General features: G+C 42.7%; 1 protein-coding gene across 14 annotated transcripts in view; it reads left to right on the top strand.

Annotated features, from left to right (window-relative positions):
- MPPED1 (metallophosphoesterase domain containing 1) overlaps positions 1-13,214 on the top strand; it is a 191,577-nt gene extending 178,363 nt beyond the window's left edge. For 13 of the 14 annotated variants that reach the window (XM_053257921.1, XM_053257919.1, XM_053257928.1 and 10 more), the window contains 2 exons: positions 920-1,033; positions 10,892-13,214. In XM_053257921.1, the coding sequence (XP_053113896.1) occupies positions 920-1,033; positions 10,892-11,010 (233 nt within the window). In that variant the 3' untranslated portion in view covers positions 11,011-13,214. The remainder of the gene's footprint in view (positions 1-919; positions 1,034-10,891) is intronic. The other variant, XM_053257927.1, reaches the window with a different exon arrangement.
- The last annotated feature ends 331 nt before the right edge of the window (positions 13,215-13,545 follow it).

The raw sequence follows: 13,545 nt of genomic DNA, 5'->3' as shown, positions 1-13,545 counted from the left end.
TTGCTCAGATGTGTGAAGGCGGCTTCCAGGATGTACCGTGTAGGCTGAATTTGCCAATGCCCTCCCAAGTTCCATATGTGTATGGGATGTGATTGGGCTGGTGGGCTTGTCTGTGTACTGCTCGCACAGCCCCCCTTTGCTACTATCCCCACCCCGTGATCAGTGGTGACTCAGAGGTCAGAGCAAAGTATGTGACCAAAGTATGTGACCTTGGGAGCCCTGGGGAAAGCCAGGAAAGGGTTAAATGCCTTCTCCCTGGATTCCACCTATCAGGTAGCTGAAGGGTGGAGTTGCAGTTCCATGAGATCCAAGCAGCCTCAGTGGGAGAGCATCTGCTTCCTGCTCCTTCATGGCCAATCAAGAGGCAGCCACTGCCATCAGGAGGCACGTTAGGAGGCATTTCCAGACCGTTGGCTGCACGGTGCAATCTGGGAAGGCAGGGATGGGTTTGGAGGACCATCCACAGTGGGGTGGAGCTTGCAGCTCCTGATTCCAATGATATTTGCCATGCCAGCCTAGTCATCAAGGGGTAAGAACTTGCTTTCCCTCCAGTCCACCCCGGTTTGGTCATATGAATGAGCCTAATGAGTTTTCCCTTACATTTGTTAAAAAATATTTAATTCTTAGTTGTTTAAAAACACTTCCACACAGTATATACAAGCACAGATCTTTCCTTTCAGCAACTGTTATTGGCAAGATTATCTCTAATCTATTTTTTAATATAGATGATTATTCCATTAATCTCAAATGTTATTCGCTTCATATTGACCAATGAATTTCAAAGATAATTTCCCAGATATTTTCTTTAAAATTAGAAGAGATATTCACCTAGGCTTTTTAATAAATATTCAAGATACATATTTTCACAGACAGATACTATCTTTGTTCTGCTTATATATTGTATGTCTTTATTTTAAAGGTTTCCTAGATTGGGTTCCTAAGAAAATGCAAAGAGTGGGGTGTGTTGAGCTGCTGAATACAGTACAGAGACGAATACAACCACGTCTCCATGTTTTTGGACACATCCATGAAGGTCAGCTAGCCTATTGGTTTGTGTAATTGAGTTCTAATTAATATGTATTAATAACTTTAATATATTACATTTACAGTGGAATCTGTTGCATATTTACTTGCAAGTAAATCCTATTGTGTTCAGTGGAGCCTACATCCTAATATTTGTGTTCAGGATTGCAGCCATCCACATTGAACACTCACATCGCATGCAAACCTTCATCAAGGCTGACCTTTTGAGAATCACGAAAACAGTGTAAAATAACTTACAAATTTATTTCACAAAAGAAATGCCCCCCACCCCAGTCTTCATGATTGTCAAAACAACTAGTTTGCAATGTGGAAATTGTCTGTTCCTAGAAGGAATGGCCATCTTTGATATTGTATTTGTCATCAAATTTGGGAATGGGAGATATTGCCTGTTACAAATAGTAACCCACAAAGTAAACAAGTTCAAGACCTATCAGTATTGTAGAAGATCAAGGGTTTTTAAAAGATGTTTTTTAAACTGTATTCTGTTCACTTCAACTGCCTGGGATTTGTATGATTAGAACAAAAGCCATGACAATCTGATCATGATAGGCAATTGTCTGCTAGTTATGTATGCAAATTGCTAGTTCCTGAAACTATACTTTTGTGCTCATGATAGGGTATACCAATTCATGGGGGGGGGGGAGGGGGAATAGAGGAAAATATGCAAAGGTGGTGTAAAAACTGCAGAAGGCATGAAACATTTCAGGCTTTACAACATTTTCTCCAAAGTTTTTTTCTTTTTGCAACTTTTGCTAGAGCCAGTTGGTTCACTTTTTGTGTGTGTGTGCTTTCTGTTTCTAAAAATGCAGCAGGCAATTTTCTAAAAATAAAATCAGCACCATTTGGATGTTTTCCTATGGTTTTTGCAGCAAACAGCTTTGCCAGAAGGGAATCATAATTGTGTATTAGAGGACACACACCTAGGGCTTGATTAGCTCTTGGTATATACAGTACCAAGTCATTTGCCCACATTGTTCACACATTGTTAAAGTATGTGGCTTTCCTTTTCTGAGTGATGGCACGTCAACTTAAAAAGCCTGAACCACAGGTTTGTCTCTGTAATGAACCTAACACGTGATGGTCCATAAGAATGCCCCTGCAAGTATATCTGTGCTGAATTAAAATCAGTCTTTTGCTGCTTTTGCATGTTTGATCCAATGTTTTGCATGTTTGATCCAAGGCCAAGGGACCAGTCTTGATCATGTGTCTGTCCATTCGTGTGCAGCTGGGGGTGGTAAATTATTTTCCCCCCAATGAAATGTGTGTCGGTAAGGAAAGCTAAATGATATATATACTTGCATTGACCTTACCTCCCTTCCCCTCGATGTGGGACTCCTTTCTTCAACCAAGCTCTGATACTGGAAGTGAGCCAGGAAGAAAAACTCCTTAAGTGACAGAAGCCTCATTCAGTCATTAAAAGTGGCGACTGTACTTGACTACAGCCTCTGAAAATTGGGCAAAAGTCCCACCCAGCGCATCAGTCACTTTCTACTTTCAGGCGGGTTTGTCACACTTACAACTTTTGTCTGAATAGGCAAAGGCTGTAAATGTGGTGGAGGGTGCTTTTGTGAGCAGAAGAATTGGGCACAGGAGCCTCCCACTCACGTAAGCATCCTCCATCACACTTACAGCCTTCGCCTCTTCAGATGAAGGCTGTAAGCATGACAGGCCTGCCCAGCAGGATTGAAGCACCAAAAGGAACTTTCGCCTCATTTTCAGAGGCTGTATTCTCTACATATAACTTCTGGTTGAGGCTATTGTGTAGTGAGATAAGGTGGGGAAGTTCAGCTCCCCTTTTCCATGTGCACCCTTTATGGTCAAAATTAGACCTTCCATCCATCCATCCATCCCTGCTTTAAATGTGCACAGACCTGGCATTGGGGGTAACCATCTATAGGCAGCTGCTGAGGGCCCAGGGCCCACTGCCGATCCTTGATCCTCTGCTTCCATGAAGTGGTGTTAGAGCAACTCTTTCAGGGTCCACCCAGGTAGGAGAATAGTTTGCCAAGCGCTCCTGAAACCAGGAGCCATCCCTGCATGAATGTGGTGGTACCAATCACTTTTAGTTTTGCCTGAAAGGCAGAGATGATAAAAATGGATATGCCAGATAATTGGTTAGATTATTGATCAGAGTTGTAGAGGTGCACAACTAACAAGTTAAAGCCACAATTGGTTTTTTTAAAAAAGAATGTGTTGTATGGCTGTTGTGTGTTTTTTTAGGATGACTTATTAATGAACAATACATTCATAATAGAAATTAATAGCACAGATGTGTCCTCTTAGGCCTCTTTCACTTAGTTGAGATGCCAAATAAGCAGATATTTCAGGATCTAAAGAATCATGTGACTAAATCTTCATGCCCACAGGAGCTTTGGGCTTGTGTTTCTTGAACATCTGTCCTCCATAACCTGTAGAAAATGGCTTTGAAACTAAAGGTAGTACAGTAGATATGTAGGAGACCTAAAGCCTAAATTACTTTTTGGATCCTAGTCCTTGTAAATTGCTCTTCTGGAACTATGAATAAGAAACTATATTATGTAGAAAAGTATAGGGAATTCTACAATGGGAAGGAGTGGTATGGGGCAGTATTTACTTCTGACAAGTACCTCCTTTTGATTGACAGGCAGGGCTGATCACTAAGCATGATACCAAGGAGAGGGACTTCTCATCAACTCCTAGACTGGCTCTGCCTGGCTAGCAGGCATCAGAGTTCTGGCATTGCTCATATTTGAGCTGTTGTTGCAACAGTATTTGAATTTTATATAAACAGTTTATTTCTTTTCTGGGAGAGAGGCACCATTTGATATAGGGACTTGGGCCATGGCTTTGTTGCACCCTGACTCCAAAGCCTGAGGAGAATAACATGCTGGAGGAAGATATTCCTTTCCTCCCCTGACTTACATAGGAAACATAGGAAACTGCTATATACTGAGTCAGACCATTGGTCTATCTAGCTCAGTATTGTTGGCATCATTGGCAGTGGCTTCTCCAAGGTTGCAGGCAGGAATCTCTCTCAGCCCGAAGCCAGGGAGGGAACTTGAAACCTTCTGCTCTTCCCAGAGTGGTTTCATCCCCTGAGGAGAATATCTTGCAGTGCTCACACATCAAGTCTCCCATTCATATGCAACCAGGGCAGACCCTGCTTAGCTATGGGGACAAGTCATGCTTGCTACCACAAGACCAGCTCTCCTCTCCTCAGAGACTTGGCTTCTCTCACTCAACTTCTCCCACTCTCTCACATGGAATGGGCAAACAGTCAGCTCTAAGACTGGTGAGCACCACTATTTGTACCACTTTCACCCTCAGCTCCTTGCCCCAAGCCATGAGTGTGGCAAAGCAGCAGCAAAATGGCTGCTTAGCCACTGTGACCTGTGCTTTAGCCATTTGTTGCCTCACTTAGCCAGACCACATAATGTCCTAAAATGCCTCGCAACAAGCAGAAGTCATTTTGAATGTTGCAGGGAGCCACTTCGGGGGGCAACAAGGGTGAGGGCCTGGTGATATTTTTTTTGCTTCTGTTGTTGTTTTTTGATGCTGGGTGTTTCAGATGTGTCTTGGTTTGTCTGGGGATGGGGAGACGGGGGTGGTGGTGTCCACTGACTGCAGGATGGCTATTTCAGTGGTGGTGGGGAAAGGAGGAAGTAAAGTTGGCCAGTCAGCACGTCGTTACAAGGGAAGGGAAGTCAGAAATCTTTTAGCTGTTTCCCCTTCCAGCTGCCCTGCCAGCCCTTTGACCTTATGGAGCAGTGCCAACCTCCCACAGACTCTCACCTTGCTCCTCTGTAATGCCAGGTCTGTCCAGAATAAGTCAGAAACTATCCATGATTTGATTCTGGATGAAGGGGCAGACCGGTTATGTATTACAGAGTCTTGGTTGGGGGAGGCTGGTGGCCCAGTCTGGTCCCAGCTTCTCCCTCCAGGGTATTCTGTTGAGGAGCGGGGACGTGGGTGGGGAGGTGGAGTGGCTGTGGTCTATAAGAATAACTTTTCCCTGACCAGGATCCCCGTGGAAGTGTCTGACCATATTGAATGTGTGTGCCTAAGTTTGGGAACCAGGGATAGACTGGGACTTCTCTTGGTGTACTGATCGCCCCACTGCCCAGTGGAGTCCCTAACTGAGCTGACGGACTTGGTCTCAGGTTTGGCGTTGGAATCCCTTGTTCTCGGGTTTGGCGTTGGTAGTTTCTGTGCTGGCGTAGTTTCTTTCCCATTCCCATGTTAGGCCAATTCAGTTTGGTTTCTCCTTGCAAGCTCAAGTGTCATTGAAAGATGATGTCCAAGGCACTGAATAGTTTTCAGTTTCCAAGTTTGAACAGATGAAATCAGCCCCTTCCAGAATGTCAGAACTAGTGTTTAGAATGAGTAAATCATTCAGAAGCATCTGATCTTGCAGAATCAGGGATTTTAGCAGCCAGATCAAAGCAGCTAAAGAACAAAGAAGGATCACAACAGTAGCAACTACAACCAATCAACTACTGATTTTTTGATTGAGATGTACTGATTTTTTCTCACCTTCTGAGAGATACAGCCCAACAGAAGAGGGGATGGAGTGGGGATGGAGTTTGGTTCCAGGTGGAAAGAGCAAGAAAATGTAGAGGTGGGATGTGTGGCACTGAGCAGTCTGCTGAACCTCACTTTCCAGTCAGTGAAGGTACCAAGATAATGTGTCATGTAACAGGCAGGAATGGCAGAAAAAGGGATTCTAAAAGAGGGATTCTCAACTTTGGGTCCCCAGATGGTATTGGACTTCAACTCCCATAATCCCCAGCCCCAGTGGTCTTTGGTTGGGGATTATGGGAGTTTAAGGCCAATAACATCTGAAGACCCAACATTGAGAATCCCTGGTCTAAAACACCATAATCAACCCATCACTGGCCCAGTAGATGTCATATGTGAACATTCATTCATTCATTCATTCATTCATTCATTCATTCATTTAATATCCCACTCTTCCTCCAAGGAGCCCAGAGCAGTGTACTACATACTTAGGTTTCTCCTCACAGCAACCCTGTGAAGTAGGTTAGGCTGAGAGAGAAGTGACTGGCCCAGAGTCACCCAGCTAGTTTCATGGCTGAATGGGGATTTGAACTCGGGTATCCCCCTGGTCCTAGTCCAGCACTCTAGCCACTGTACCACGCTGGCTCTCATGCAGGGACAGTGTGTGCAACAATCAGATAAACCATCAGTCCCTCACACTGTACCCTCCTCCTGACTCACTCAGAAAGGGGGAAGCAAAACCAGGAGATATCTGTGTTGTGTGGGGCCCTGACATGCCAAGGCCCAGCTAGAGTGAGTGGTGTTGGCCAAGCTAAGGTGGGCAATGGTAGTGGCCGTTAGATGCTGGAAAAGCAGCTGGCATGAGCAATGGTGGTGAGCAGGACTTCTGAAACCCAAGATGGCCCCAGGATATGAGTTCAGAAAGTGCTGAAGGGTAATGCTGTTGCCCAAATGCTGTTGTTGGGCAAGCAGTTTCATTGGGTAAGGTTGAGATAGTCAATGGAAGAGCAAGTGGGAGGACTTTGAAGGGATATGTGTGGGTGAAATCAAGGTATTTAGGCATGCAGAGGTCAATGATGAGGCAAGTGGTGCTGAGGTGGAGTGGTGCTCATCTGAATTGCCCCTCCAAAAGCCTTCTGGAGCTCATGTAGAGAGGCAATTCAGATGAACACCTCTCTCACGTAATTAAAGGATGCACTGAGAAAGCATCAGCACACCCATCAGTGACATCAGAGTGGACACATTCTCATCATGGCCCGACTTTTATTGAGTGTGTAGGGCTGTGTTCATCTGAACTGACCTTTGGAGGATTGTGATGGGGGGTACCCCTTTCTCCCAGTGTATAGCTGCAGAAGCTCTCCTGAGCAAGGGGTTGAGCTGCGTAGCCACTATGAGAACAAGAAGCCAGGCATATTCACAGAGTCGCAACCACATTCACAAAGGAAACCATTGTCATCTGTGTTTGGTTTGGATGGATAGAAGATATTGGTTTTGTATGTACCTAGGAAGTATGTGCCAAAGGACAGCTGACAAAGAACCAAAGAGGAAGAAGAAGAAAGATTTGATTATTGTGTGAATCTGGCTGTAGAATGTACTTGACCAGTTCCCAGACCTGTAGTGATTGCCTTTGTGTCAATCACAGTGTCCTTTCAGCTGAAATGCTGAGAACTGAGTTGTTGAAATGCTCATTTTTCTTTGCTAACATTCTCAGTGAGCTGTGCAGTCACACAGGGTGCCATGCTTGGGATGTGGAGGTCACCGCTGCACTCCCCTGAAGTGAAATGTTAAATAATTATATGCTCTGTGGCCTGGACAAGGTGAGAGCCATCCACTGTAACCAACGAGACTACTTGGGAGTAGAAAGTCATGCTCATGTGTAAAAAAAAATCAAGTCCAGATGATGGTTAAACATGCTAAACTTTAACATGAGGCAGAATTCTGGGGATGGGCCATGTGAAAGATGATTTGCCCCCTTGCTTCTGATGCCACATCCTAAGAATTGTTTCCCACTGAGATCTTGAGAAGGAGGCTAAAACCCTGAAGAAATGGATTCATTCTATTTATACTCCAATATTTGGCAACTATAGCAAAATAGGAAATATATAATGCAATTTCTGCAAGTAGGTTTTCATGTTCTGCAGTTCCTCTATACTTTTGTTTGCCTAAGCGAACATATCCTATGTAATTTATTTGAATTGCATTCTCTCAAGACTCGCAGAATCAGCTTAACAAAGTGCTTAAAGCCCTTTAACAGCTCAGCTGCACTGTCCACACTGAGAGGAGGTAATGAGGAAGAAATAGTAGTATGGACTTTTCTTTTTAAAAGTAATAGTAGCCTAATGATCATGTTAGCAGCAGGGTCCAATTCTTCTTTTCCTAAGTTGCCAGGGGAGCCCAGATTGATGGTTTGGACACTTAATTAAACATAGGAAGCTGCAATATACTGAGTCAGACCATAAGTCCATCTAGCTCAGAATTGTCTACACAGATTGGCAGCAGCTTCTCCAAGGTTGCAGGCAAGAATCTCTCTCAGTCCTATCTTCGAGGTACCAGGGAGGGAACTTGGAACCTAGATGTTTTTTCCCAGAGCAGCTCCATCCTCTAAGGGGAATATTTTACAATGTTCACATATCCCATGCATATGCAACCAGGGCAGATCCTGCCTAGCTATGGGGACAAGTCATGCTTGCTACCACAAGACTGGCTCTCCTCCCATTTAGTGGTGTGTGTCTCTGGATCCATTTTGGACTTGAACCAGGCAGTCCAGTTCCAGTTCAGAACTGACCTCAATAATTCAATTCAATTTAGGATTGAGCACTGGGTCCTAACATACAAGGATGACATCATCCTCTGATGGTGGTGATTTGGCAGGAATACCCCCATTCACAGCTGAAAGGCCACAGCAGGATCTTGGCTTCCAAGCCTTTGTACGTGACATTGAAATCCACCATGCATTATGACCAAGGGACCCAATTCCAATCAAATTTAGTTACTCAAAATGGTTTCTAAAGCAGATGTGTTGGGAGCAGTAAATGGACTCCTCTACACAGAACTTCTACTGTAGGAAGTAGAAGTAAGAAGAACTTTGTGATACCTCCACTAGGGGTGTGCACAAATCTAAAAATGTGGTTTGTTTTGAATTAGAACTGAACCTCATTACGCTGAACTGGTTTGGTTGAACTGACAGGCCAGCCCTGTTCATTCAATCAAACTGGTTCAGTAGTTTGGGCAACAATACTTGCAAAGGAGAATCTGATGAGGATTCCACTTTACAAGTAAAGGGGTGGGGGAGCAGTGAGGAAGATTGTTTAAGGCTCTTACCTGGCTTGCCGCTTTCTACTGCCATCCCCAGCCAAATTGTCAACTGGATCGCTCATTAAACACATGACGCAGTGGCACAGTTCCAGCCTCTGTGGATGCACAGAGGCCATTTGTGTGGTGCCTATGTGCTGCCTATGTGCTGGCAGCCTGTGTTTAAAGAGTGATCTGGCTGGCAATTCAGCTGGGGGCGGGGGAGCGGTGGGGAGCAGGGAGAAGTGGCAAGCAGGAAAGAGCCTTTAAAAACCTTTCTCGCCATCCCCCCACTGCCAGCCACTCCCCCTCAGTGTAGAACCGTTCACATCAAACCAGGCTTGGTTTGTGATCGAACTGCCAAACCAGTCTGGTTTGATGTGAACCAGTTCTACATCAAAAGGTTTGTGCACCCCCACCCCAACTTCCACTTGATATGAGTGAATGTGATCCTTCTGGAGGAAAACCAGCATTTTATACCACTGCCCTTAAAATGTATGTGAGCAATACAGAAAACTGCAGTACTGTTTATGCTCATGTGAACACAGCTAGGATAGTGTCATTTAAGAGAATATCAGATAGGGGTGTGCATTTTGGAATTTTCTTGTTTCGATTTGTATCTGAATCGAAACATCCCCGTTTTGTTTTGTACCCAAATTTTCTGAATCCGAATCAGCCTTGTTTTCTTTTGTAGCAAAATTTTCCGAATCCGAATCTGAATTGATTTGGATTTTTTAAAAGGGTCCCAGGGCAAAAAGAGTGGGTGGTGGTGGTAGTGTCCAATGGGTGGAAGCTACCACCCAAATTTCAAAGGAATTAGGCAAAGGGCTTATTTTTTTGTGAATTTTTTTAAAGTTTACACATCTTTAAGAATTTTCCCATAGGGAATAATGGGGATTCACTTCAAATCGAGGGGAAAGGGATGACCCAGAACAGAGTGTGGTGGGTGGTAGTGCCCAATGGGGGCAAGGAAACTTCCAGAATTATTTCAAAGAAATTGGGCAAAGGGCTGATCTTTTGTGATTTGTTGAAGTTTACGTGTCTTTAAGATTTCTCCCATGGGGAATAATGGAGCTTTCAGCAGTCCCATAATTCCACTTGGGGGGCACTGGGGTTGCCCAGAGCAAGGGGTTGTGTAGTGCACATAGGGTGCCAACCACCCCCACACCCACAAGCCTGTGGGGTACTGGGTTTTGTTGTTTCTGAGGTGTTCATTGTAGATTCTCTGGTAGCATATGAGATTTTCAGTGAAAAACAAGAATCCACTCTCATATGCTACCAGGGAATCTACACTCAGAACACCACAGAAACAGCAGAACCCAGCACCCCATAGGTTAGCAACCTTTCCTCTGGCCAATGTGGGGTCAGTAAAGAGTAGGAAGAAGCAAAAGAGCCAATGGGGAACAAGGAGGGAATTGTCAGCAGGTCAGCCCATGATTTAGGTCACTGATCAGAAGGCTGGAAGGGTGGGAAATTCAAAGAGATGTCAAACACAAAATGGAGACTGACTCAGAGATCACCACAAAATGGAGGTCCGAAACAACAAAATGTTTTGTAGCTGAAACAGGGACGTTTTGTTTTGTATACAAAACTTTTGGATCTGGAAAATTGGTGTTTTGTTTTGTCTACAAAACACCCGAAACAGGCTATTTTGGGTACAAAATGTTTTGTATCAAAAACGTTTCGCACATCCCTAATATCAGAGGCTCTTTGCTCTTTTCAGAACAGGGTAATGCCAACAAGTATTTTAATGGGCTGTAATGGAATGATGTCACTATACAGAACATTGTTGTACTTCACTGCCACCCAACCCTTTTAGAATTCTGTGACAAAAGATTCCCAGAAGCAGCAGGCTTCCAAAGAGGACTGGAGCACTTTTCCTGCTGAGGTGCAGCGCCAAGGTAGGGGCTTGGGCACAGGTTAGGAGTCGTGTTGCTGCCCCTCCCAAACAATCACAGTTTTTGAATTCTTGACTTCCCTAAAACCCTCTAGTGCAATTTAGATTTGAAGCACTATAAAGAGATTGGTAATAACTAAATCTTCTTGTTTGTTTTTTAAGGATATGGCGTTATGGCTGATGGAACTACGACGTATGTGAATGCATCTGTATGTACAGTGAATTACCAGCCACTCAATCCACCTATAATTATTGATTTGCCTACCCCAAGGAGCACATGATTATTACAGGACACAAATCTGCAGCCTGTGCACAAACTTAGAAGCTCTGTGCTCTGTCCAACATGACAACTAAGCATCTGTTAAATTATGAAAATTCTTTCTTTCTTTCTTTCTTTCTTTCTTTCTTTCTGGACAAACCATAGAGGCAAGAATGAAGAGACAGGAAAGACATTTGGTATCATAGTCTTCAAGAAGTGCTTTAAGAAAAGTAACATTTTGATGCTTTACTACAGAAAAAGGGGGTGCATTGTGCATTTTATAGAGACAGCACATTTTATATATGGTAACATTTTACCATATATCAAATGTTTTACTAAAGTTATTAAAGGACATTGCCTCTAGCAATATGATTCTTTATTATGTTTACAATTTTTACGTGTGTGTTAAATACTAGCATTTATTCATTTAAAGACAACTTCACAGGATGATCACATGGGGAAGGAAATAATTGTGCTATGTTCTTTTCAACTGTCATAACAGCTATAAGCCCATGTCTTTAAGAGGTTCGGTTTGCAATCCTGTACCCACTTGTTAGTGAATAAATCCCATTGAACACAATGGAACTTAAATCTGAGTATACATGCTTAGGATTGTACAGCAAAGGAAGCACATTCTTTTCAAATCTACAACCTTCCAGTCTTTTAAAAGCAGTGGAGGAAAGGTTTTATCTTGTTGCACCTGGTATTAAAAGTAAAAAGTTATGTGGTACAGCTTGCTAAAGTGCTGTAAGCATAAAAAGTCAAAAAGAGAGAGTGAGCTCAGGAATTAAAAGCCTGCCCCCCTCCAAAAAAAAAACCCTAAATACTTTTGTTGAGTTTTGGTTTTAAAACTCATTTAGTTTTAACTTTCATTTAGTTTTAACATGATGCATAATCTTCCTCTATGCCAGTGTTCAAAGGCACAAGTAAAATTAGGTGTAGCTTCACTCAACCATCAAAATACCCATCCCTGCAATAATGCTAAAATGGAGTGAAATACACAACTACTCATAGCTGGCTGAAATCTAATCAGCACATTAGCACTATTGCTGTTTTTTGCAGCTTTAGACAAAAAAACTCCCCTCATCATCCTATTAGGCACAGCATTTTGACAAATTAGTCAATGAAGTCCACTCTAAAGTAGCAACAAAGGAAGGAAGAATACTGTCTGAATGTTATAGGCTAACTATTGAACGAGGTCTCCAGATGTGTGAAATACTTTGTGCAAACAAGACAGACCTCACCAGGCAAGTCTGTACTCTCTGGCGCTGGCAAGCAGATGCATGCACTCATATGCTTCAGAACCTTCCACAGGAAGCATAAATACAGACTCTGACTACAGTACCTGCCTGTACATTCCACCCCACACCCCCACCCACACACCATGTCAGGAATGTGGGACACTGAACAGAAAAGCTAGGTTTGTTTCACATTGTTCATCAACTAGCAATCCCAGGTTTAAAAATACCATTCATTAATTTGTTAGCATCCCTGAAACAAGGGGAAATTTTAAAAGAAAAGAAAAATAAACCCTAATAACTGCATGAAAACCCCATGTGGTCAATAATAAGTCATTACTGTAGGCCTGTTCACACAAATTCCTCTGTGTGATCAGGTGCATGACAGAAAGGCTAGCAGGAGCCAGGAAAATGGCAGTCATGCCTACTCACAGCTGCAGGAAGAAGCGGATCACAGAAATGACTGTCAGCTCCTCATATGTACAACCCAGTTCACATTAGCCCTTCTGCATGCAGTCATGTTCCCGTACACATAATCAGGTGGAGGAGTGTCATATTGTGAACTTGTTCTGATGTGGCTGTTTTAAAAAGATAAATTTCCTTGATCTGTGAAGAGACAACCCCAGAAAAAAAAATAAGAAGAGGAAATCTGCTTTCCTCAGACGATTAGGACTCTAAATTTTTACACTTATTCATAGCACTTCTGAAAAACTTAAAAAAGGAGGTGGAGTATATAGTTAAAATGTGTATTTTTTGGTTTTTTGCCTCTACAAAATTGTTATGTCAATCAGGAAATATTCTCTGAATATTTTTTTCCCCTGAGGCACTTTCAAGATATTGTGTATTTTTATGTGAGAATGATTTTGAAAGGAAACATTAAGAAGCTTTTGAGGTTACAAAAGTTTAAAAGTGTGGAATCATTTGGCATAATTGGATTGTTGTAATTTTTTGTCAAGCATGTTAGACAAATAAAAATTTCTTAAAACTACTATTTGTGTGATATATGAGAAGCATTTAAATTTCATATTTAAAAACACTGCAGTTGACTTTGGTTTTTATAAATACCTTTGTTGTGTATTAAACAGAATAAGGAACATTCTTTAGAAAGACTAAAATACAATCAGTTCAATTTCCTACAAGTAAAGGATCTGATCCAAGAAAAGGAGATCTCCTTTCCGAAGATCTTACATAACCAACCTGAATGCAGATTTTGCATCTAGATGCTCACCAGCAATCAAATCAAATTTTGGAATGATGCTTTTTCTTGAATTTTATTTTCAGTTGTCTCCCATCAATTTGGACCTGCATGCTTAACAATC

This window comes from Hemicordylus capensis, chromosome 5, assembly GCF_027244095.1.
Source record: "Hemicordylus capensis ecotype Gifberg chromosome 5, rHemCap1.1.pri, whole genome shotgun sequence".
NCBI lineage: Eukaryota > Metazoa > Chordata > Lepidosauria > Squamata > Cordylidae > Hemicordylus > Hemicordylus capensis.
Note: the sequence above shows the minus strand (reverse complement) of the source record. Positions and strands in the feature narration are given on the sequence as shown.